Source organism: Mustela putorius, unplaced genomic scaffold, assembly GCF_011764305.1.
Source record: "Mustela putorius furo isolate JIRA1106 unplaced genomic scaffold, ASM1176430v1.1 tig00000228_pilon_pilon_pilon, whole genome shotgun sequence".
In the NCBI taxonomy this organism is placed as follows: domain Eukaryota; kingdom Metazoa; phylum Chordata; class Mammalia; order Carnivora; family Mustelidae; genus Mustela; species Mustela putorius.
In genome coordinates, this window is record NW_025421322.1 from 37100137 (window position 1) to 37124369 (window position 24233).

At 50.0% G+C, this 24233-nt stretch overlaps 1 protein-coding gene across 2 annotated transcripts in view; it reads right to left on the reverse strand.

Annotated features, from left to right (window-relative positions):
• Positions 1–24233, reverse strand: part of COL22A1 (collagen type XXII alpha 1 chain) — a 236379-nt gene that overhangs the window by 23225 nt on the left and 188921 nt on the right. For both annotated transcript variants that reach the window (XM_045078159.1, XM_004743602.3), the window contains 7 exons: positions 19828–19881; positions 18150–18203; positions 14506–14559; positions 11087–11140; positions 6600–6653; positions 2472–2525; positions 136–180 (listed from right to left, as the gene is read on the reverse strand). In XM_045078159.1, the coding sequence (XP_044934094.1) occupies positions 136–180; positions 2472–2525; positions 6600–6653; positions 11087–11140; positions 14506–14559; positions 18150–18203; positions 19828–19881 (369 nt within the window). The remainder of the gene's footprint in view (positions 1–135; positions 181–2471; positions 2526–6599; positions 6654–11086; positions 11141–14505; positions 14560–18149; positions 18204–19827; positions 19882–24233) is intronic.

Here is a 24233-nt window from a genome sequence, read left to right on the forward strand (position 1 = left end):
TTCCCATGATGCCTGCTCTGCTGTCTTCTATCAGGGGACCAGGTGCTGCGGCGGCCTGCGGGGCCAGGAGCCCTCCATCTGGAAGGACCAGCTCAGTCCGCCTGGGTGGACCTCCACGGCCGGATGCCCACTTACCCGGGGACCAGGTGCGCCAGAGTCGCCGGTGTGTCCCTTGAAGCCCTAGAGGAAAGAGAAGTTATTCCACCAAAAAGCAGGCTGATGAGGTGGGAAGGGGTAGCACATGGTGTGACGGTCCAGCTGAACACTGCCCCTTCTCACCGCGGCTCACCGGACACCTCCCGTTCTAGAGCCCAGGCTAGGCCAGGCCCTGGATGCTGGTTGACAGGATGATCGGGGCGCCAGGAGCAGAGCAGAAGGGCTGGTCCCACAAATGCTCCAGAGAGTCGAGGGGTCACCCTACGTGTCTCCTGATCTTCATCTTCCTGACCTCACACCATCGGCCTGCACCCCCTCAGCCCGGCCCCTGGGGCAGATGCTTCCCTTGCAGATAACAACACTGCCTTCACTCCCAGGGCGGGTCTCGGGGTACCTTCCTCCTTCCTAGGGCTGTGGCCCATGCCACCCAACACCCTTGTCCTGGGCCACGGTGCTGGGCCTCCCTGCACAGAACAGCAGCCTGGAGACAGACTACCTAAGCCCCCAGCCCTGGGAGCTGAGTGGAAGCTGTTAGCAGAGCTGATGCGATCATTTCTAACAGCCGGACCAAGCTGACGGTGTAATAATCTCCATTTCACACAGCAGAAAGCTGAGGTTCGAGAGAGAAAAACACCTGCTCAGAGGCCCAGAGCCGCAAAGTAATCCGACTCAGATCCAGCAGGTCTGCTCAGACCCGAGGCCCTCCCGTTCTCCACTGTTCTGCTCGCTCCGTTGGGGCTTCTGCCAGAAGCCAAGCAAGCCAAGCACTTGGCTGAGAACTGCACGTTCCATCGTCTCCTTTAACACATACGACTGCCCAACAGAATTCTGGAAGACATATTCCAATCCCCACTTCATAGAAGAAGAAACAGAGGTTCAGAATGGTCCCCTGATGGAAAGTTAGTAAATGACCAAGCGAAAGCTGAACCCATATTTATCTATCTCAAAGTGTGTGTGGCTCTTCAAAGCTTGGCTCTCTGACTTACGCCCTGCCGGCCAGAAAACGTGGGTCTTCCTTCACCTCCGTGGGTGTCTAACCTCTAACCCTGCCGTGAGGTAGGATTCACTGCAAGTCTCAACTGAGAACTGGGTCTTGCCTCAGCATGGCACCCAGAAAATGGATCCCCCTGGGTAGAAGGAAGACCCTCTCCTCCAAAAAGCCAGGAACCACCGTTAATAAATAAATAAATAAATAAATAACAACAACAACAAAAATAATCACTAATTCTGTATTTTCATTCCACCACAGGAAGTAGTATCCTCCATTCTTAGATTCGCTCTCTTAGTACAACCCGGTGACAGGCAAGGAGATTGAGGAAACAGGAAATTGATTTCTGGGTTTCAGTTCCTCCTTACCGAAGGTTAGCCTGATGAGTTACTGATTTTCACAGAAAAATACATTAAGGAAATAGAAGGGGCACTTTGATCTCCCACTTCTTGCCAGATACGTGGGTTTTAAGATCGTCATAACAAAGAATATAAGTTTTCTAAAAAAAATTTATGAAATTATGTAAACAATTTTTCAATTATGAAAAAGTAAGCATTTAGTAAAAACAAAACAAAACAAAAGCCAACCCCCAAATACAGAAGATACAGAACAATCATCCACGTATGTTTACATGTACACGACGAGCCTGGCAGCTGGAAATAGATTGACATATAAACAGAAATGTCAGAATTCATACATAGAAGGAGAATTCATACAGACTTCATACACACATTCCTAGGATCTAGAAAGAACACATGGAAATGTTCACAGAGCTTTACCTCCATGTTCAGAGTTACAAGTAACTCTTTCATTCTCCGTAACATTATTTTTCTTATTCTTTTTGTATTATTACCACTTGTCACTGGTATACAATGGGAATGGGTTACTTTTACAATCGGCGGGGGGCATTTAGCCATGGAAAGTGTTCAGAACTATGATTCATTTTTAGGTCCTATCATCCAGAAAAAGCCCATCAAAATCACACCGAATAGGTTAAGAACAAAGAAAACTTAGAATAACAACATGGCAACAACGGCTGTAAGTTTGAAAATACGTTTTACGGCCATGCTCTTGGAAGAACTGAACTTACTACTCTGCAGGAGCACTGATGCCTTGGAAGAGAGGGACTTCTGGAAATCCGGGGTTGGGTGGGTGCAGTGCATGAGCCACAGGGCTTGCGGCAGCGTTCTACATGGACAACGTGCCTGTGCACGCACACACAGAGACACACACACACACACATGCACAGACATACACACATGCACATGCACAGACATACACACATGCACAGACAGACACAGAGACACACACACACGCTGGCACTTACAGGTGGGCCTCGGGCTCCCTCCAGTCCTGGCAGACCCGGCTCTCCCGTTTTGCCCTGAGAGTAGAGAGGACTTCGGTGAGACCGTTATAAGGCTCCTTCCGCTCCCCACCCGGGCGTCACGCACGGCGTTAGCACTTCTGCCAGCCAGTCTCTGACCCCGGCCGACCCCTCCGCGGGCACTCTGCTCCACCGTGGGGCACGCCAGTCACCGCCGTGGACCCAGCTATGGTGCTCCTTGGACTCTGCTGGTCACCCAGGTGTGGACTCTGCACCCAGGGCTCCTGGTGGCCCCTGATCGTTCTCAGAAGCGTTCTGGTCTGGATGCACAATTATGCAGACATCCCAGTTAGGAGTGACTCTGTACCCATTCACAGAAGAGCCTCAGGGCAGCCATCGACGACTGCATGGGACGCCAGGGGCCACTGAGGCTCGAAGAAGGTAGGGCCTCGCGGAGTTAATGAACGGCACAGCCGGCCTGAATCCCAGCTTCGTTCACCAGCCCAAAGGATGCCTTTCTCACCCAGCAGCTGCCGTGGACAGGGAAGCCTGCTGTCTCCCTCCTGTCCCCAGCCCAGCTTCTCCTAACTCTGTGAAGTTATGGGGACACTGGGGATATTCAAAGTCCTCACCACCAGTGTCCTGGTGCTGCCCTGGACAGATTCAGCCACAAGCCAGTGTGAAACTGGGTACTGGTCCAGGCTGGTCAGTGTGGGGGTGTGGACGGAAAGGGAGGGGTGACCAGGCCTGTCTGACTGATGGAAGATGGGGTGGCACTTGACCCCGTGTGATCTTGGGTGTCCCTTCCCTTCCCTGGGTCTGTTCTCGTGGCAATCAGCAGTCGCCCTCGCCGGTCACTCCCTGGTGACTGGGTGTGCACCACCTAGCTGGCCTCCCCCACCTTCCACAGTCAACTGACATGGCCCTCGTTGGCCCAAGTCACCAGCAGGAAAACGGTAGTGTGAGTAACTCTTGAGGGATTTCCCCATTCTAGACACAAAACGAGCGTCTCGCACAGTAAGTCGGTGAGTCCTTACTACAACCCATTGAGGGAGGCATCGCTGTTATCCGCCGGGCAAAACACTGAGGCATAGAGAGGTTAAGTGATCTGCTCAAGGTCCCACTGCTGGGATTCTAATGCAGGTATTTTGGCTTCAAAGTCTCCATACATCATCCTACACCATAATCATGGTTCAAACACCTCCTAAAAAAGATTACACAACAGGCAACTCAAAAAATTGCCCGTGTGTCTACAGATCTACCTATCCACATCCGGTCCTCCACCCATCATCCGCCTACCGACCTGTCTACGACTCTGTCTGGCCATCCACGTCCCTGAGACGTGGGAACTGAAGGGCTACACCAACATGAAGACAAGGGACCTACTCCTGGTGCAAATGCTTCTTCCCAGGCAGGTCCCCTTGGCTCACTGAGGAGGACACCTGTCAGCGCTAAACAGTTCCCGCCCAGGCTGATGGCTGGGCGTAGATCAGCCTTCGGGGTACGTGACACTGAGGCATGCAAGTTAATGTGCGAGTTACTGCCTCCCGGAGCAATCCCCAATGTCCAAAGGGCTTCAAGTCTCTGGACGGGTGAAGAGCCTGGCCGGGGTAGGAGCAGGATGGCAAGTACGCTCCTCACAATTTCCAAGAGGGTTTCCAATGACTGTGGCCCATCTGCCTGCCCGAGTGGCTCACTCACTTGCCTGAGGTCCATGGCTTTCTTTCTCTCTTTGTCTCATTTCCTCCTGCCCCCGGTGCTTCCTGGGGCTGCTTCCCAAAGCCCTCACTTGCAACAAATCCTGCTACCTTGGGATCCGATGCCACTCATCCCTATGCCAACTTCCCAAGCAGTTCGGACAGAGAAGACTTCACACTGGCCACAGGCGGCGATTCCAGAATGGGTGCCTGGAGGGCTCTGGAACGTCCCTAGGTGGGAACTGCTGAGCCGCCTCTTCCAGCAGGACCAGCTCTGCCTCTTCAGGGACTGATGTCCCCTTGCGTGCCAAGAACAGACCTGGTCTCTTTCTGCTCTATGCCCGAGGTCTGCCTGGAGGAGGTGGTCCATAAACAGACCGAATGAAGACCACGGGCCCCAGTCCTCCCGTACCATAAACGTCAGCTCTCAGAATAACACGCCCGCAGAGAAGCTGACTTCTAGTTCTGCGGTACTGACCTCTGGGGTCAGCCTCCGGGGCATGAGTCCTGGCAGCTTCATTTACCCACTGTGTAACCTTGGCCAGCTACTTAACCTCTCTGTGCATTTCCTCATCTGGGGCAATAATGACACCAGGCCTCATGGGGATTTTCCGGGGATAACAGTGGAAAATGGAAGCAAGCATCAGTACCCCAGCCCGAGGCGGGGACCCGGCGGAAACATCCGTCCTCTCTCCCCTCCACATCCACATCCCTCTAACTGCCATGTGCCCGCCACGGGCCGTCCCGCTGGGACTCAGCCTCTAGCGGCTTGGCAGGTGCTTCAGACTTTGCTCGCTGCCACAAGCACTTTTCTTCACTCTCAGCAGCGTCTCCCCGTTCCGGCATCTGGCATGCGGTGAAGAATGTTCAAGAAGGTGCTTCTGGCAAGTTGCATAAGACTCAGAACGAGTCGCAACAGGTGATGACCAGACAAATTACACGGGACATAAACCTCGCGGCAGAACCTGTTATGTTGTCCCACCTCGTGGCCCTAAGGGCGCTGCAGCTCTGACCTCTCCGGGAGTCACGGCCAGGGGTGCTGTCAGAAAGGGATTCGCTGAAAAACTTAACGGCGAGACGAGCCCGATGCCTTCTACCGTTTCTCACCTCATTGGATTCTCCGGCAACTCTGCCAGGTGGCTACTGTGACTCTCGTTCTATCGAGAAAGCATCTGGGAAACTCTGCCTGACTCACCCGGGGCCCCCATGCTGGTCTGGAGCGGAGCCAGCATCTGGAGCCAGGGTCCTCTGGCTGTGGCTTTCGTTTTGGCATAAAGTAGTCCAGTTCATTTTTAACTCCACGATATCAGCAAGCAACGCCTACCAACGGCTCCACGGTACAACGACTCACTACGGAGCCAAAGTTGCCTTTGTGTCCCTGTGGCCCTTCTGCCCAGAATCACCCTCCCGTGTGTGGTGGCGACAGTTAGAGCCCCCGGCCGTCGTCATGCAAACACTCGAAGAATACACGAAGGCTTTTGCATGAAATGGGGCCAGCTGGGCAGACTGCTCTGCACCTTTGCTCTTTTACGTATGGATGCATCTCCAAGGAGGTTCACGGCAGTGCCTGGAGGACATCCCCCTCCTTCCCCGGGGGCTGCTTAGAATGCAAACGGCTGGGGCCCATCGCTAACCGGTCTCCTACTGGGGGGCCTGTGGGGAGCCAGGCCTCGAACCCTACACACCAACCTTCCAGCTTCCCCTCGAGCCTGAGGCTGTGGAAGGGACCTGGGGAGACAGACATGTGTCACCACCGGCCATGAAGACCCACAGGAGAGAGAGCAGAGACCAGCTGCGGCAGGACCACGAAGAGGCCACAGAGCCGCGTGTGCAGAAAGCGCTCGCTCTTCCAGCCGACAGCCGCCGAGGCAGAGATGCGCTCGCGTGCACGCGGTCTGCCTCCCTGGGTGCCCCACACAGGGGACATTCAAGAATAAGGAAAAAGGTAAAAGACAAAACAAAACAATCCCTCGGGCTCTGGGCCAGAACCGAAGAAAGGGCAAACTCCCATACCTGGAGGTGGGGGAGATGCCCAGGCTTTCCATGGGGATAACGGGCTTCCGGGCACCAGGTTCCCACAGCAGCGGGGGCTCCCCTGCCCCAGCTCCCCTCCCGTGTGAACGGGGTAGAAGTTGCACGGGGCAGGAAGAGAAAACGCAGAGGACAGGTAGAAGCCCTGGGATCAGGTTCTGATTCTGTCACCAGCCCGTCCTGTGACTTTGGGCCCGTCACTTCACTTCCCTGAGCCTCGGTTTTCTCGGCTGTATAATGGGGACAGCGGTGTTCACACTGCAGGGCTGCCAGGACAAATGAGTGAAGTAACTCTTACTAGGCCCGCGTCCCAGCGTCCCAGCAGCTCGTTGACACAGGACAGCTGCTGCTGAGAGGTGACTAGGTGCGCCCATACAACAGGAGGAAGTTTAGCGTCGCTTACCGGCTCTCCAGGGGGACCTGGTTTTCCATCTCTGCCCTCTTTGCCTTCTTCCCCCTGCAAGAGAATCAAATTAAAGGTCATCTCCAGCCGAACGTGCTGGGAGGAACGAGGGGGTTCTGCTGGAAGCGCGTGCCTCGTGCACAGTCACAGCCACACTTCAGGGCTCCGGGGTGTGTCCACAGACGGACTGGCTTGACTGCGTGGTTCCTTCCCAACACCGCAGGTCAGCTCTGATCTCAGATCCACAGTGCCTGGCACAGAGCGGAAAAGCACTGAATTGCAACGGCATCATTATTAGAGCCGTTGATCTAAAGCAGCCCTGGACTGGACACTTCCTGAAGTCAAAGTTTGGGCAACAGCGCCTCATGGCTGGGCCTCCTGGACCGAGCGCAGTGATGAGGGGTAAGGACGCAGCTTCCGATGGTGAGGGGGCCGGACGCGGGAGAGCGCGGGGCACAGACCCGGGAACACACGGGGCTCAGAGAATGACAGCGAGGATTCTGCGTGGGTTACAGAATGGCCGTGGACGCTTGGCCTTTCTTTCCCTGAAATCTAGCTGAGTTTTCCCCTCCCTGTAACCAACCTCCTGCTCCAAGGGAGGTCTCATAAGCCTCACGTTAATCTAAGAGACCAGTATTCTTCAGGAGTCTTTGCAAATGGAATCATAATCCTGTGCAAGGGCTATGACAGCACACAGACTTGGATTCCGATCCTGGGCCACCTGCCCTGGGTGGGGTCTGGGAAAAGAAAGCCACAGGCAGCAGGAGAGAGGGGAAACTGAGTCAAACCAGGCAAGGTCCGAGCCCCGCCTGCACTACTAGGCATAAGATGTTGGGTAAGTTACTAGTATTCTTGGCTCCCCAGTGCCCTCTTCCTAAAAAGCAATGCCGGTCCTGCTCTGCTGAGTCACCCAGGGAGCCGAGAACGGTAGCTTCTGCTTGCAGAGCAAACCAGGCAGCGGTAAACAGTGCCAGCCACGGGGGTGCTCCCGCTGCTGCAGGCACTGGTAAAACCGAGCGTGGTTCCTCATCAGTGCCTTCAGCGTCAGGGTTTTGGCACTGCTGGAAAGCCACTGGGGACAGCCATCGAAGTTTACTGCTGGCCGATGCTCGGTGGCTCCCGGAACTCCTCAGGAGCGCTGCTTCTGCCGTAGCCGCCCTGACCAGCTACACCTGCAGGGCTGCTGGGGGGTCAGGCTACGCTGATCCTCTTCCGCATTCTTTGTTCCCAGAGAAGCAGAGAGATTGGGGGAGGGGCAGAGGGAGAAACAGAATTCCAAGCAGGATCCACACCCAGCGCAGAGCCTATCACAGGGCTCAACCCCAGGACCCTGAGATCATGACCTGAGCCAAAACCTTGAGTCAGACGCTCAACTGCCGGAGCTCCCCCAGGTGCCCCTGCACTGATCCTCTTCTAAGTTAAGAGTCCAGTTCCCGAAACCACTTCCTGTGCATGCAACAGCGGCCCGTGCATGGAACAGCGGCCCGTGCATGGAAGCCGAAGTTGATGCCATGAGAGGAGACAAGGGCCTCCTTGTCTCGCAGACTCTGGCTGGAGGCCAGCAGGAGACCCCAGGCCTCCTGGCACAGACACGCGGTCCCCGGGAGCGGCACAAGGGCCACTGGGGAAAACGCAGTGGGTGGAGGGTGGCCAGTCGAATCCCTTGAGAAGGAGACGCGGCTCTGCGGGAGGGTAGGGCTGCCCCGCGCCGACAGGCTGCTGATTCCTTCAACATCTCCGGGCCTGTGTCTGCACCCTCAGTGAACTGTAGGGACGCCCCCACATCCTGCAGCAGAGGAATACGGAGGGTCTTCTGGTGCAGAGCATGGTGCATAGCTGATGCTTAAGAGAAGATAGGGTGTGTTGCTCTACTTGGGGAGACGCATGTGGGCGCCCAGTGAGGGCCAGCGACAGGTTACACGGTGCCTCTCCCAGCCCTTACCCGCCCTGGAAGCCACTTCTTCTTATTCAGCATTTCCTCTAACCAGTTCCTGTACGGAAATATGTCTGTGTCGTTTATAAGTTGCTCCTTTTACTGAAATGCCTTCTTCCTGCCCCTTCTCACCCTTCTTTGCCTAGACTACTTGACCTTGAACACTCCCCTTGAGTGTCAGCTCCCCAACTATCCCTCCGGATCTGGCTTGAGTATCCTCCCCTGGGCTCTGTGGCCCCCTGGGTCCCCCTGTGTCACAAGCACACCACATTTTGTGTCAGTAGTTCCTTCCTTTTCTCTTTGGCTTCTCCATGAGACCCCCAGGCTGCACACCAGCGAGGATGAGGGCTGGGTCCGTCTGGTACCTTGAACGCTGGCCTGGGTCGGTACTTGGTGCTGTGCTGGTGGGGGGTGGCACAGGTGGACAGAAATGACCAGGTGAGTGGGGCTGCACGCCCTCAGGGCTGTGATGGCACAGGGGCTGAGGGATCCTGATACACAGCACAGAGTTCTACCTAAGCCGCTGGGGAGGCTCGGGGTGCCTCCTGGAGAACATAACGTCCAGCCGGACCTTGGGATGAGTGACTAAGGGGGCCCGAGGCATGGAATGGATGCATTAATGTGCAGAGAGCTCTCTGCATGAGACTTGTGGGGCAGTGAACACCACGCACAGGAAAGCTCTGATGAGTCTTATTGTCCAGGCAGAGGGGGAGGGAGTGTTTCTGAGACAAATGCTGTGGAAGGAGCAAAGCAGTTCAGGGCAGCTGGAGTGGGGATGGGGTGAGAGACAGGAAAGCAGGGTCCGTTCATGGGCACCAGGGAGGCATACCCCCAGGCTTGGCTCAGGTCTGAGCCCCAGGATGGGGTCAGCATGGTACACACAGTCACAGCAAAGGTCAGGTCTCTCTTCTCCTGCGCACGAGGACTTCAGTTATAAGGGGTCAGCACAAAAGCCAAACCCGGATTTTTTCTCCCCAGCTTTACCACCACTAGAATGAAATCAGTCAATTCTTCCCAGCTGCCAGAATAGGCTAGGCTACTGGGCTGCAGTTTAGACTAAAGGGGCTTCACAACCCAGCCCGTGTTTTCAGGTCTGAGCACCCTGCGCAGGTTACTCAACCTTAGGATCGCACGGCTGTAGGGAGCACTACCGATGGTGCCCTGGAATGCCTCCTCGCTGGGTGGGGGACCTTGTCAGATACTCTAGGAGGAAGGGCTCTCCCACAGCAGTTTGTTCAACCATCTGTTTCTGTAATTAGTATTTTCTGGGTGTTCATTATGTGTGGGAAGCAAAAACCTGGTCTTCCAGAACCCAAGACCTAGAGCACCACCCTGGTGAGCAGGCACTCCACCGTAATGTCCCCAGGTCTAGCCAACAGTAGGCTCCTAAACAGAGTTTGCTGAATGAGCAAACCAATCAATGAATAATGGAGGAGGTGGTCACTGATCAAACCATTACACAAATAAAGATGTGACAACAGCTGAGATAGGTACTCAGGAACAAGAAAAAGAAACTAGGAGAGCCCGCCCTAGCCTGGGGCTAAGGAGCAGTGAAAACTTCCTAGGGCTGATGCCCGGGATGAGTGGGAAGAATCAAAGGCATCCACTGGTGGAAGACATGACGGAGAAGGGGCATTCTGGATAGACAGAAACGCATGTGCAAAGGTCCTGTGGTAGGGAGAGGAGAGGCTGCAGAGCATTTTAGGAACCAAAGGAAGCCAGTGTGTCTGCAATAAAACACATCGTTATGCAGGGCAGGGGTGGGGAGCTGTGGCCAGTAGAGGCCCCTGCAGTCGGCCCAGGCCAGACCACAAGCCCCACAGGGATTCATACTCCATGGAGACGGTAGCACATAGCCTCTCTGCACCCGTCTTATTAGTAACACCCTGAAGAGCTCCACCCCACTGAGAGATATATTGGATATAAAAGTCCAGAACAGTATTTATAGAAAGAAATTTGGTGGTTATGTATCAAGAACCTCATACAATATTGTACCCGAGAGGTAGACCCCACCTTTGTGGACCATCATACAGAAAACGGGAAAGCACTAGGCAGGCAAACTAGCTTATTACAGTCTTTTTCCAATAACCGTGTGATTTCTGTGGCAACAGAGGAGTGATCACATATATTACGGTGTATTTGTGGGGTAGAGTGTACATAAAATCGGATGAGCTCATCAACATTTAACACCAGTGTGGGGAGCAGAAGCTGTTTCTACCATCCAAGAGGATCGTCAGAGTTGGGCACACGTGTGCGTGGGCTGGCTCAACTCTGCACCTACACGTATGTGCATGTGTGGACAGAGGGAAACGCTATCTACACAGGTCAGCAATGCCTGTTGCATGAGACAATGCATGCAACATTAACCATAACCATACCTGGCTTTGGTTAGGGATTATCCTCATTTTCTGGAGCACTGGAAATTCCCCTAAGAACCATGCATTGTTCTAACAGTGGGAAAATCTATTTTTTGTTTGCCCATTTTTGTAGTGGAGAAACCAGGCATTTTTTGTTTGTTTGTTTGTTTGTTTGTTTGTTTTGTAATACCACTTACTGGGATTCCGGGTAATCCAGACGGGCCTTGGGGGCCAGGAGGACCTTCCTTCCCCTAAAAGATCCAAGACAGAAAAACACCATTAAATCTCAGATCGGCTTTTCTGGAAGTATGTGATTTCATGCAGAATTGCCTTCATGGGCTGTCTTTGGTTGGAAGCAATGGGTGCTTCTGCCTCTTGGCTTTCCAGGCATGTCTCCCTTCCTACCCCCTGCAGGGAGGTGCCCCAGGCAGAGCACAATCACATGGGTGGGTGGGCAGAGAGGGGCTCATTTTGGCTGTATGACATAGACTCGGGGGGAATTAAAGTAGGAAAAGTCTGGGGGGAGAAGATATTTGGGTTTGGGGGTCCACAAGACTTGGATCCAGCTCTATACTCTGTCCCTACACTGCCTGAAATTCGGGTCCTCATCATGTGGCTCAAGACCAGAGCATCTGGGGCTGTTGTGCACACAGGACCCAAAGCAAGTGAAAAGGTGACCAGTACCTGAACAGACGGTCTATTATTACCGTCCTCTTGTCTGGAGGATCCCAAACTTTTTACCACCGGTAGGTCGCTTTTAGTATATCTTTCCCCCGGGACACAGAGCTTGTGTTTTCAAAGACTGTTTGCCCAATTGCACTAACTCATACTTCTTTCTCCATTATATTCATCAAAGATGCACATCACTGCCAACCAAGGCTACTAAATCAGATGATGTCATCAGAGCCATCACTTCTATCTGCGTGAACATTCTGACGTCATCTGTGTCTCTACCACCATCAGAGGCCCTGACAACTTTACAGTCTCTCCCATCACTGTTCCTTCCGCGATAAAATGCTGGCATCAGGTTTTACATTCTCATCTACAGGCCACACACCAAGTGACATATTCATAAGGGTTGTGATGTTAGCTTCTTGCAAAAAAAGCAAAAAGCAAAATTACTTTGACATTTAATTCACCTTTATGCAGATCTTATATATCATCCCATCAAAAGTGTCCAATTGGGAGACCCAAAGGACACTTCCTTTATGAAGTGTTACTTAAACTCAGTAAAAACTCCACAACTGAGTTTTATTTCCACCCTGAAGAAAATGGAAGATAACAGTCACACGTCATGAAGAGATGAGAACTTTTCTCATCACCCTGGGAACAGATGAGGATTAGACCACATTGGAGGCTGACTACTCCTTCGTTAAAATGTTTTCTCAAAAGCAGTAGCACTTGATACAGTCATGTTGAAAGGTTTCCTTTAACTTTAGAAACTGGAATGCTCAGGTCCTGTGTTTGCCCCGACAACAATTTGGTATACCCTGTGTCTCTGTAACGTGACAACCCATGATATCTGAGGTTGCCTTGACACAGCGCCACTTAGACCAACACGAAATAACAACAGGGGAAAGCAAAACCATCCACCACCTCCCATCCCAGAGAACCTACAAACGTGCAACCAAGGAGATATTTTTGGGTCCACATAGGACAAATACTCAGTCATCATTAGGGATCTTTGGATATTGATAATAGAGCTCCCTGGATTCCTCCTGAATGTCTACTGTTCCAAAGACCCCAGGGATGGAGCCACCATTGGTCAGCAAACGGCAGCCCTCTGCTGTTTTTGCAAATAAAGTTTTATCAGAAGCCCTTTGTTGACCTGTTGTCTGTGGCTGACTTCACCTTACCACAGCAGGGCTGAGTTTTTCCAACAGAGACCACATGGTCCATGACACAGACATATTTACAGCTTAGGGATTTTTTGCTTCTACTGGAGGATGCACAAGGGGTCCAGATGCTTGTTCTTAAACCTGTTTGCATTGTGGAAGTTGTAGTTCGCTATGGAAATTACACAGTTTAATTGTTCATTAGGTAACCTCATTAAACTTAGGTGGACAAAGAAAAAGAGCGATCTTTAAGTGAGGACTTCAAAATACATTATAAGGATAACTCACGATCCAGATCTCTGTAGCAGGATAGCTATGAAAGGTTAGAAAAAATACCCTAATGATCCAGGATCCAGGATTCTATATTGAAATCGTCCCACGGGTGCTGCTGTACTCTCAAACCACCCTTAAGGAGGGCAGCAAATAGTGACTGGGGAGCTATTCCTGTCATAAGGATAATGACAAGAGAGTCCGTGCTGAGGACCCAAAGTCAAGGATGGTCGTCATTCTGGGTCGAAAAGATTGGCTCCTGGTTTGTATGTTTCAATTCAAAATACAATGGAAATGTTTTCCGATTGTATCTTTTTTTTTTTTAACCTCATCCCAGTTAGCGTTCTTTATTTCTTTTTTTAATTACCAACACTCGTTACTTATGCTAAGAAGATCTGGAGAATATTCTGGTTTGTTGTATACAGTGAAGTAACAGGACCCCCAGACAGCTCCAAGCCCAGCTGTCGCCCGCCTCAGGGTCCCCCATGACAGAATCAATGTCTCATTCAATACAGTTTAACTCCCAAGTACCTGAGGATTCCTGTCCGGGTCCTGCATCTGATTCTCCTTGGGCTAACAGTTCGTTTGTTTTGTTTGATTATTTGTTTGGTTGGTTTTTAGTCCATTTGTTTTTACAAAACAAATTTTTTTGTTTTGTAAAAATTGTTTTGTTTTGTTTTGTAAAAATTTGTTTTGTAAAAATTTGTTTTACAAGCAAATCCTTTGCTGTCTGGGTATCGGTAAACAGCAGGTGGGCTGCTTGGACAGGACCGGCCAGATGAGGAAGGAAAAACCATCCACCTGGCTGGGAACTTTCAACCTCAACACCCCTGGGGCCCACCCTGACCGCCCCACACAGAGGGTCAGTGTGGAACCGAGGGAAGAACACGGAGTTGGGAGTTTCCCAACTGACTTCACTCTGGACCTGGAACTGATTTCCTGTGTGGCTTTGGACCAGAGATCCAGTCCCCCTGGGCTTTGTCCTCCCCATCCCAGGAGGGGGAAGCTGTCCTAACTGCTTCCTCAAACGCTCTTGGCATTGGAGTCCGGACACCCCTGGGGTGACCTGCTCACCAGCCAGCTTGGAGCGTGACCCCTTTCTTACTTCTCTCCCTTCTTTGGAACGGTTGACTAACAGGGGGTCGGTCCTCCTGCCTGATGTGCCTCCTGATGCACGCCGTAGCCTCGGCGTGGGTCAGCTCCAGCCTCTCCACTCCCCTCTCCCTGTCGGGAAAGAACCACACTGGCCGGGGCCTGGGTGAGCTGGTTGTTAATGGAATCCTGGAATCACAGATTGCCACGTCATTCATCCAAACCTGTATTTTTGAGGCAAGACACTGGACACCAATAGAAAGCGGCGCCTTCTGTGGTTTCCTTGCAAGACCCTTGCTGAATACTGGGTGTGAGTGAGCCACAGAGGTAGGGAGGCCCCGGGGCAGGGCTGGCATACACCTGGGTTCTGGGACACCCAAACACAGACTCAAGGCAGGACAGCCAAGCGAGGAACTTACCGGCAGCCCTTGGACTCCTGGAGGGCCAGCGACGCCAGCAACTCCGTCTGCTCCCTGAGGATGACAGAGCAGGGCGTCAGTGGCGGAATCATGAGTGTCTCTCTGTGCACGAAGCCCGGGGAGCACAAAGGTGCGAGCCAAGCCCCTCCCCAGCAGCTGGAACCCTAGGTACTCCCGGGGGGCTTCTGCCCTCCCCAGGAGGAAGGGCTGGCCTCTGGGAACACAAAGATGCTGGGAGCACGGCAGCCACATTGCACGAAGGACCAGAGCATCCACAGTCATCCCTAGGACAATGGGACAGGGTCTCACTTCAGAGTGGACATTTTCAGCTAATATCAGAGAACATTTAGGGACAGAGGCAAAAAGGAACGACTGGATTTATGGTCCAGGTCAATAGGGAAAGCTATTGGTTTTGTCAGTTCAAGGATGGGAAACACATAGACAGATCCAGGAAGAAGGAGCTCTACACAGGTGAGTACAGCAGAGTGAGCCCAGACTTGCCCCCGACTCCCTGCGGGCTCTCTCCAGGGCTGCTCCCCCTGCCTGCAATCCAGTCCCCTGGGCTCAGAGCTCATAGCATGCCCTCTTCCCCGTCTCAGTTCAGTGAGAAATCACCTGCCTCCCAAATCGAAAATCCAAGTCCCTGCCCCTCTTAATAACGCCTTTATGCCGCTCCTAGCTTTTGCCTCCCTCTGACATACCAGTGTTGATCGATTATTTGCTTTACTGGGAACTAAAACTGTTCCTTGGAGCTAGCGGGGGCTCACTTGTTCTTAAATAAATGAGTAAAGGAAAAGCTGGGCTGGCTGGCAGATGGGGCAGAGAGTCTTTAGACGAACAAATACACTGCTTCTTTCTAGCTTTGGGCATTTAACTTCAGTTTCCTTGTTGGTAAAGGGGAGAAGTGACATGATCGCCCAGGCTGTAAGGCGGGTCAGGAGGCGCTGCCTGCAGAATGCTTAGCACGGAACAGAGGGTGTCGGCTGGGGTGCACCCTCCCCACGCCAGATCCTGGGTCCATATCCTGCTTACTCCTCTGCATCTCTCAGATCCTTTGTGCACTGGAGAAAAAGAGAGGACCTATTTCACTTGAATTGTTGAGAGGACTCAGTACGGTCCTACATAGAAAGAGCTAGCCAGCACTGGCGCTCACTAAGGGCTTTCCCCAAAGTGTTCTCTGTTATCACAGACACTCATAACAGTGGTGTGTCTACTGGCCTGCCCAAGACCACAAGCACTGCAGACATGGGGGAACAAATACGCAAGATCTTGCATACTTTACTGATGATACCTTCCCAGCAGCTTTAGGTTTTTTACATACACTTATCGAGTGCCTATGTCATAGCAAGTGCTGGCCAAGTTTTAGGGCTACAGAAACGGCTGTACCATGGACCTCAAGGAAATCTGATACAGCTATGGAAGATAGGTCTTATTTGCCATGTCGGATAAATGCCCCAGGGATAAGATGCAATCAGATTTGCCTCCACCTCTTCCCCAGGTAATGAGTCAGTAAATGTTTTAGAAATAAAGGATGTCGATAATACGTGCATACATATCTCAAGGTTCATGCTTCCCTAGCTGGGCTGCTGCTGGGAGCCTCCACGTCTAGTCCAAACCCAGCCCAACAATGGGGTTTCTATTAGATTCTTCTATATAATTTTGCCAACCCCCCCGCCCAGCACCCTGTACCCTGGAACCTAGCTATGTTGTAATTAAATTCCATACAGCGCATTGGGAATAGGGGAAGGGTTTTCTCTGAAAGAAGGATGCCAACTGAGCACCAGGAAATAAGCTTTGGAGTAACAATAATAAAGGAACTTTATCTGTTTGGTATCTATGTCCCTGGTTATGGCATCTGACATAGAAGCACACAAAGAAACAATGCATAAATGACCAGGCAGGTTTCCTGCTCTCGAGTTGCTTCTGTATGACTGGCCACTGAACCCAGATGGACGGGTGACTGGCATCCATTCCCAAAAACAATGAACAGACCAGGGCATGCATGGCACAGAGCAGGAACTCAGTAAGAATCAACTGCATGAACTGACCACATTGATCAGTGGGAGACGGAGAAGCTGCCCTCTGATCATGCCCGATTCTGAATCCCAGATTCATCATCTAGCATGAGAACCAGTGGCTAGGAGCCACTTCCTACAGCTGCCCTAGGGTCCAAAGGGCAATTTCCAAGGAGAGGAGAGCACGGCTTCTTTTGCAATGGGGATGCGTAATAGGGTTTTGAAAGACCGGGATGGGGAGGGGAGGGGGCTTTAATAGATTTTCTTGAACCTAAATGGCAAGAGCTGAACCATCCCCTGGAAAGGCGGTTTGAAATCCTGGTCACAGCAGAGACACACAATGAGGCGTGAAGACTGAGAAATGGGAAAGGATGCTCACAGCACAGGCTCTCCACGCAGGGAGGTGGGAGTGAGCTGAGGGTCTGAGGCTTGAGGTGAGCTCTCCAGAACACTGGGAAAGCTTTAGTACTTTTACAGTTAATGTACTTTTTATGAATTTGCTGTAAAAGTCAGATTCGAAATAAAAGATGCAGTTTCATACTTCTGTATGATCTTATTGGAAATATACATTTAAAACGACCTAATTTATTCTAAGAACAAACATACTTACACTTAGAAGTCATTTAGAGTTGTTAAAAAGAAGACAAAGAAAGATTAATAGCATGCATTTGAACTTCATGATCTTAACTCAGCCTCTGCTTCTCTACTGATTATGTCCCTATTTGAAGTGGGTTCCCCTTTAGTTGTCCATTAGCCATTACAAATGAACCCTCATTCTGCAAAGTCTGGGGGGCCAGGGCTCCTGGAGAACCCATGGGAAGTTGCAGGCGGCTGGTCCTGGCTAGGCTAGGCGAGGATGCTCATTTGCGCTGCTCGTTACCATGGCTACCTTAGGTGGCTACGTAAGCAACAACTTCAAGACTAATCTGCGGGCAGTTCAGACCAAAGGGAGATGAAATTGTTAGAAGAGCATCGGTCAGCGTCAGTCACTACCAAGGAAAGGAAAACCATTTGCTCGGGGGCCCGTGGGGATAAATGGGAAGATAATTCACCAAATCTGTGGTTATACTGATGACAATGCCTTCGAGTGATGATGAATGAGCAGCTGAAGATGGTAACAATGAATAATAATAACTTTGTTGTTATTATTGTTATTGTTATTAATTAAGTAAATCCAGGAAAGTCTGTGTTTTTAAAGACACTCTATGATGCCCAGAGCCTCTTGCCATGGGACAGGATCCTATGCAAGACAGGAACCTATTTCTCCATTTCTCACTTATGATCCTAATCTTACACTTTTCTCAGGTTTCTCATCACATGCGATAGATAGAAATTAATAATATATGAAGCCTGCCCACCTCTGCCAAGCTCCCCTGGTCCCAACAGCATTTTAATTGAACTGCCCAGGAGCACCACCTATTCAAGTCACTCCATCCTTGACTCCATTGGGTCCCATGGGGTCAAGTCCCCATCCTTGACCCACTGTCCCTCTGGGACCTGCACCTTCTGTTCAGCCCCTGGACACCTTTAAGGTATCAGCCCAGTCCTTAACAAGGCAGGTCCAATGAGCATGGGAACCTGTTCCAGCATCAAAACCAAGAGAGGAGGGGATTCAAAATCATGACTTACCCGTGGCCCAGGGCTCCCAGGGGGCCCCATGAAACCGGGAACTCCAGGATGACCCTAGGAAAACACAAGAGGCAATTCTTCAAAGTGACCTATAAGAAGCTTTTCACTTTGGTGGCTAGTAAATTTCAGACAACAACCCAGTAATGATTTTAGATAAAGGCACTGGCAACAAAAAGACTTTCTATATATGTATGTGTACATATATATGTATATGTATGTGTGTGTGTGTGTGTATGTGTGTACTACTGGTGTATTTCCAAGTATCCAACAATATTTACAAAAATGAATCTCTCCTGAGAGTGGATTTGCTTCTACATAAAGTGAAGGAAGATGGTGTGGGGAAGTCACTGAGGGCACAGATGAAAACAGATGTGGCCATAGTGGCTACAGGATCCTGTGGCTGGGTGATAGGTATGGAGGTGGGGGGTCTTTTTATTATGCTTTCTAATTTTTGTGTAGACTGGAAACATCCTGTGAGAGCAAATAAAAGCATATGCACACACAACATACAGTCACAACAGAAACTCTGGGGTTACCGAATCATGATACCTCTGCTGTAGTGGAGTTGCATTACGTTAAGAAAGAGATTCTCGCCTCCATGCAGAGCAGAGTCTATGTGTGTTGTGGCAGGAGCTAAACAAGCTAGAGTACTGCATACACCATTTTGTTTTCGAACGACAGTGTTTTACAAAAGCAGACACACAACCATGGAAGATCTCCCTGCCCTTCACCTCTATCTCCTGCTACTGGGAAACGCAAGCTGTAACACTCAGGATCGAGTGTACTGGTCTTGAAAATTTGCTGTTGTAAGAATAATCCAAGTATATTTTGTTTTTCCAAACACAGATGGAACTTTAGATGAGCATGTTGTTCAGACCTTGAGCATCACTCTGAACACATCCCCTCAGGAGTGCTTGCTTCACCGTCATGGAACAGAAACCTCCATGATGTCAGGATTTGCCCGTTACTCTCTCTACAGCTCAGAGCCTGGTGCCATGCCTGCCATTTAGCTGGTTGCAAGGAGCACCGATGGGAAGATGCAGAGAGCAGTGATGGGTGGAGGCAGGTGGGAGGGAGGAAGGGGAAGAGTGACAGCAGCCAAGCAGGAGCCACTTGAACTGGCAGAAAGGCTGCTGGAGGCTAGGGAGCTGGACTGCAGAATCAGCTGGTAATGCTGTATAAAAGATGACAGGGATGCTGGTTTCAAATCCACAGAAAAGAGGAGTATGTTGTCATGGAAGCTACCTTGCAATGCATTGGGAGAAGTGGTCCAACAAGGCTGGCTGGGCACTGAGCGCAGAAGGGACATCTGTGTAACATTTCCGCTAGTACCACGAGTTATGTGACAGGTACTTGAAGAGTGATGGGAGGGTGGGAGGAAAGAAGGGGACATTGTGTAATGGATGATAACCATTTCAGAGAACTAGACCTCTAAGGGTAAGATTCCAACAAAACAAAACAAAAGGAAATCAGAAAAGGCAGGCTGCTCAGATAACTGGGGAAGGGGAAGGTGACAATGAACCACAGGAATCAAGATGGAAACCATGAAAATGTGGTTTAAAAAAATTCCTACTTCAAACAAAGGAGATCCAAGAGGTGAGGTCAGAAATGGCAGAATGAAATTCATCTGGGAGAAACAGTGGTGTCTCTTCAGGTTCTTTACAAAGTAAGTTCTTACCTGGTCACCTTTCTGTCCAGTTTCACCATCGGCACCACGCTCCCCTTTACTTCCCTTGGGAGAAAAAAGAAAGAAACTTATTAGAAATGTTGGTAGAACTACATTGCAAAAGAAAAAAAGTCTGTATGCATTCATCTAGCTCTGGACTCATTTCTTCATCCATTTACTCTTCTTTCATCAAGCTCTCATCCAGTCTGAGCCACAGGCCAGGCATGGCATCCACAGAGAGAAACAAGGGAGTCTGGTTGAAGAACTGCTGATGGAATGGCTTAACTGGGTCATGGGGTGCTGATGGGGGTCAGTGGAATATGGAACTGGGGAGGCAGACAATGCCTCCCTCACTGAGAGCCCTGCATATTTTCTCCTTGAACCTGGATTGAGCTGCAGGCACTAGGAAGTTTGACTGCTCTCCGTTTCAGAAGGGATTCCTCACTGCAGTCAAGGGTGGGCGGAAAGGCCCAGGAGGAAGAGAGGAGGGGCAGTCAGGAGGAAATGGGGATATTTGGGTGTGGGAGGGAAAGGAGCCAAATCATCACAGTGTCTGGTGTGAGGTGGGAAGAAGGAGAAGCTAAGACAGTGGACGGGACAGCACTGCCCAGAAGGCTGAGGAAGAAGACTCACTCCATCTGTATGTATGTGTGCTTATTCCCTCCCTTTCTAGCTGTGTGACCTTGAGTGGGTCACTTAAACCGTGAGTTGTAAGATTTCTTGTTTAACTATAAAGTAGAGAAAATAATGATTGCTTACTCTGTGAAGTGTTGGAAGAAATAAAATCAGACACAACACGAAGCACAGAACATAGCAAGAACTCAATAAACATTAGTTATAATTACTTTTTGTAAATTATTTTGTATTTGAACTCTGGCTTTGTCATCGCTAACCCTGTCATTGGGCAACCTGCTTCACTTCTAACTCCTTCTTTTAAAATGAGAATAATAAAAACAGAACCTTTGTCATGGGATTGTTGCGAGCATTAAAATAACCGAAAATCTACAAAGTGCATAAGCCAGTACTGAGTTCATTGTTAGCTATCACTCTTCTCATCATTTTAGTCATTACCATCATCTGTCACTATCACTATCATCACCATTATCACCTTCATCATCATCCTCACCATCATCTCTCTCACCATGATCGCCATGGTCAGCACCATCACCGTCATCATCACCATGGTCTCCAGCATCATCACCATCATCATCACCATCAACTCTATCACTGTGATCGCCATCATCATCACCATCATCACCATCATCACCATCATCTCCATCATCTCTATCATCACCATCATCACCATCAACTCTCTCACCGTGATCACCATCATCATCACCATCATTGCCATCATCTCGATCATCATCACCATCATCACCATCACCTCTATCACCATGATCGCCATCATCATCACCATCACCATCACCACCATCACCTCTGTCAACATGATCACCATGATCACTGTCACATCACCATCATCACTGCTGTCGTTATTGTGGTTAAGACACTCATGATAGGAAACCTATCAAAAATATTTTTCACAGACTAACCTTGAAAGTAACATTCAAAGGTTCCAATCTCTCTAAACTGTCACCTATTTTGGCTCTGCATTTACTGAGGCAACAAATGTATTTCAGCAAAACATTATTAAACACAAAACGTGTCAGTTCCTTTAAAAGAATGCATTATGCAGTCAAATAAGTCTTTCGCAATAAGTCAATCTTGGCTCTTGCTCCAGGCCTGTCACCTCTTGTTTCTGCATCCTTGAGCAGATCATGTCCCCTCTTTGCTCTGGGTTTTTTCATCCCGTAAATGAAGGACGCCAGGGGCAGTTCAATCTAGGAGAGTTAATCCAGGGACAGAGCCCCACAATTCAGCCCCTGAAACATAGGGTCCAGCCCTCTCCCCATCCACACTGCTGCGCCACGTCAGCAGTTAACTGGGCACTGTGACCACCTGTAACCTTCCCTGACCACTCCATGAGCTGTGCTGGGGGCCTCAGGCGAACTAATGCCTGTGAAATGCCAAAGGCCAGTGTGCAGAGGAGAGAAAAAGGTTCAGAGGGGAAGAGCATTTGTTCCAACATTTTTACATGTAATTAGTTCTACTGCGTTTCAATCTATAAAGCCAGCACACTGTCTGCAGGCTGTATTATAATCTCAATGAAAAGAAGTGACATAGTGTAGCAGCATACTGCTTCTCTGACATTTAGGACAATTGCCTTAAAAGTAAATGGCTTCTTTTCAAATCCCAGTCCTCAGTCTGGGCTTAGGGTGGCTTCCACCTTCAACTCCCAGCAGTGAAAATGTCAGGAGCTCAAGGATCTCCACAGTTGTCCTGTCTCCTTCTCTGTGTCAGCGAAGGATCAAAGCAAACACAGCCACCCCCAACCCTGACTCACTTCCTTCCCAAAGTGAGGGCTGACATTTACCAAGCCTCTGCTCCTCTGGGCACATTGCCGGGACTTTCCACATGAGATCCCAATCCGTGTATTCTTTTGTTTATATACTGACCTGACACAAAAAATATTTAACATGACTGTGTTATTTAATTTAGCCCGTAAGACTCCTCTATGAGGTGGAGGTTCTGACCAGACAGTAGAGTTAAAAAAATCTGAAGACCAGAGAGGTGAAGTCACTTACCCCAGGTCACACAGCTAATAAAAAAGCAAGATTTGGACTCTAATCCAGATATATACGTATTCAAACTGCCTCTTCCTGCCCAAGTTACATTTCTAGCTGTTTTCCTAGTCATGATGCCTTGTCCCACTGGTTTCATAATGTCAAGAGCATAGCCTTTATAGCCTAGAAGTCTAATGAGCTGCTCCGGGAAGCTTTCTAAGCAACGAAACAACAACATCCTTGCCCGCCGGAGTTTATATTTGGGGGAGAGTACTAGTTCATCACTTTACTAGCTCTGGTCTCCTAGATGATACTCATTCAGAATGCTTGTCAGGGCTTAAATCTCTTTCCCATGAAAAGAAGGGAAGAGATTCTCTCCCCCAAACTTTTTTTTTTACAGCATTTACTTTAGAAAACTTGTCACTGTTGGTTCTGTGCTTCTTCAAAATGTATGTAAATCTTTCTAAAAGCTAACTAAGTCCTGCCAGATCCAGGACTCAGAAAAGTCTCTCTCAAGGACCTGGCATCCATCCCTTTGAAATGTAATCAATCATCCGAGGAAGAGAGGGACCCCCATCTCCTGTCTCTGGGGAGAAAGGGAGCCTAAGGGAAAAGCAGGCTCTTTGCTCCAAATTGCAGAACTATTTCCTGTCATAAAGATGTGAGTTCATTTTCCTTTTTATAAAGCTAATGAACTAACACAGGTGATCACCTAACGCCCAGGTCCACTTGGGATGAGCACGCCTGACAATGGTGCTGTCAAGTCCTCTGACTGGAGGACCAGTTCCTGTTTATCTCAAGGACTTGTTTGCAGCAGGTGTAGCTGCCTGGCTACAGAAGACAGTAAGATCTCAGCCTGCAGTCTCCCAGCAGACGGCCTATGATGCATGTCACACTCTGACTCAGTAACAGGGCTGTCTTCCTTCTCCTCCACCTTCCTGGAGAGGTTCTCCTGGGTCAGGAGAAGATTTTCTTCAGTGTTTAATTGTGTTTTCTCAAGACCATCATGTACAAAGCGTACAATGTAACAATTACTTAGAGGCTGTGTTCATACGGGGGACTGCTCGAAGGATGCTGGTTTCTGTGAATCCACCAGAAATGTACAAACCGTGGAGGGCAGGGCCTAAATCCCAGTTAACAAGTCTCTGCTGCTGGCAGAGTTAAGTCCTATCCCCAAATTTTTGTGTGCTGTTTCACTGCCTGGAAAGCCATTCCCCAAGGATGGCTGACAAATCCTTGCCTCACCTTCCAATGCAACTAAAATCCTACCACTTCCCCGTGACTTTCACAGGGGACCCCTTGCCCCATGGCATGATTTTCCTTAAAGCCATTTACTCTTCTCCCGACCATTTGATACAAATGCTCTTCATTCAGAGAAACAATTACGAGGAACATTTGCAGGTAGATGTACCCAGCTGGTTCCATGCCTGGTGCTCTGAAAATGTTTCCTTGTTCAATCCTCACATCCTTTGTGAGGTAGACCATATGGCTCTTCTTTTACAGGTGAGGGACCCAAGGTTCAGAGAAGTCAAATAAATAGCCCAAGTGCTATAATTAGTAAGTGAAATGCATTCGGCTACTAAGTGGCAGAGCCAGATGGGGAAATACTCACTGACCTCCAGAACCCAGCCTGTGCCCTCCCATTGCAATCACCCCTAGCCCCAGTCTGACTTTTGTACAAATCACCAGCTTGCAGGTCTTTCTTCTCCAACACAACATCAGGCCCTGGAAGGCATGGCCCATACCTGACCTATCTCTACACCTCCTGACTAATAAGGGAACTTTGAAAGGAGTGCT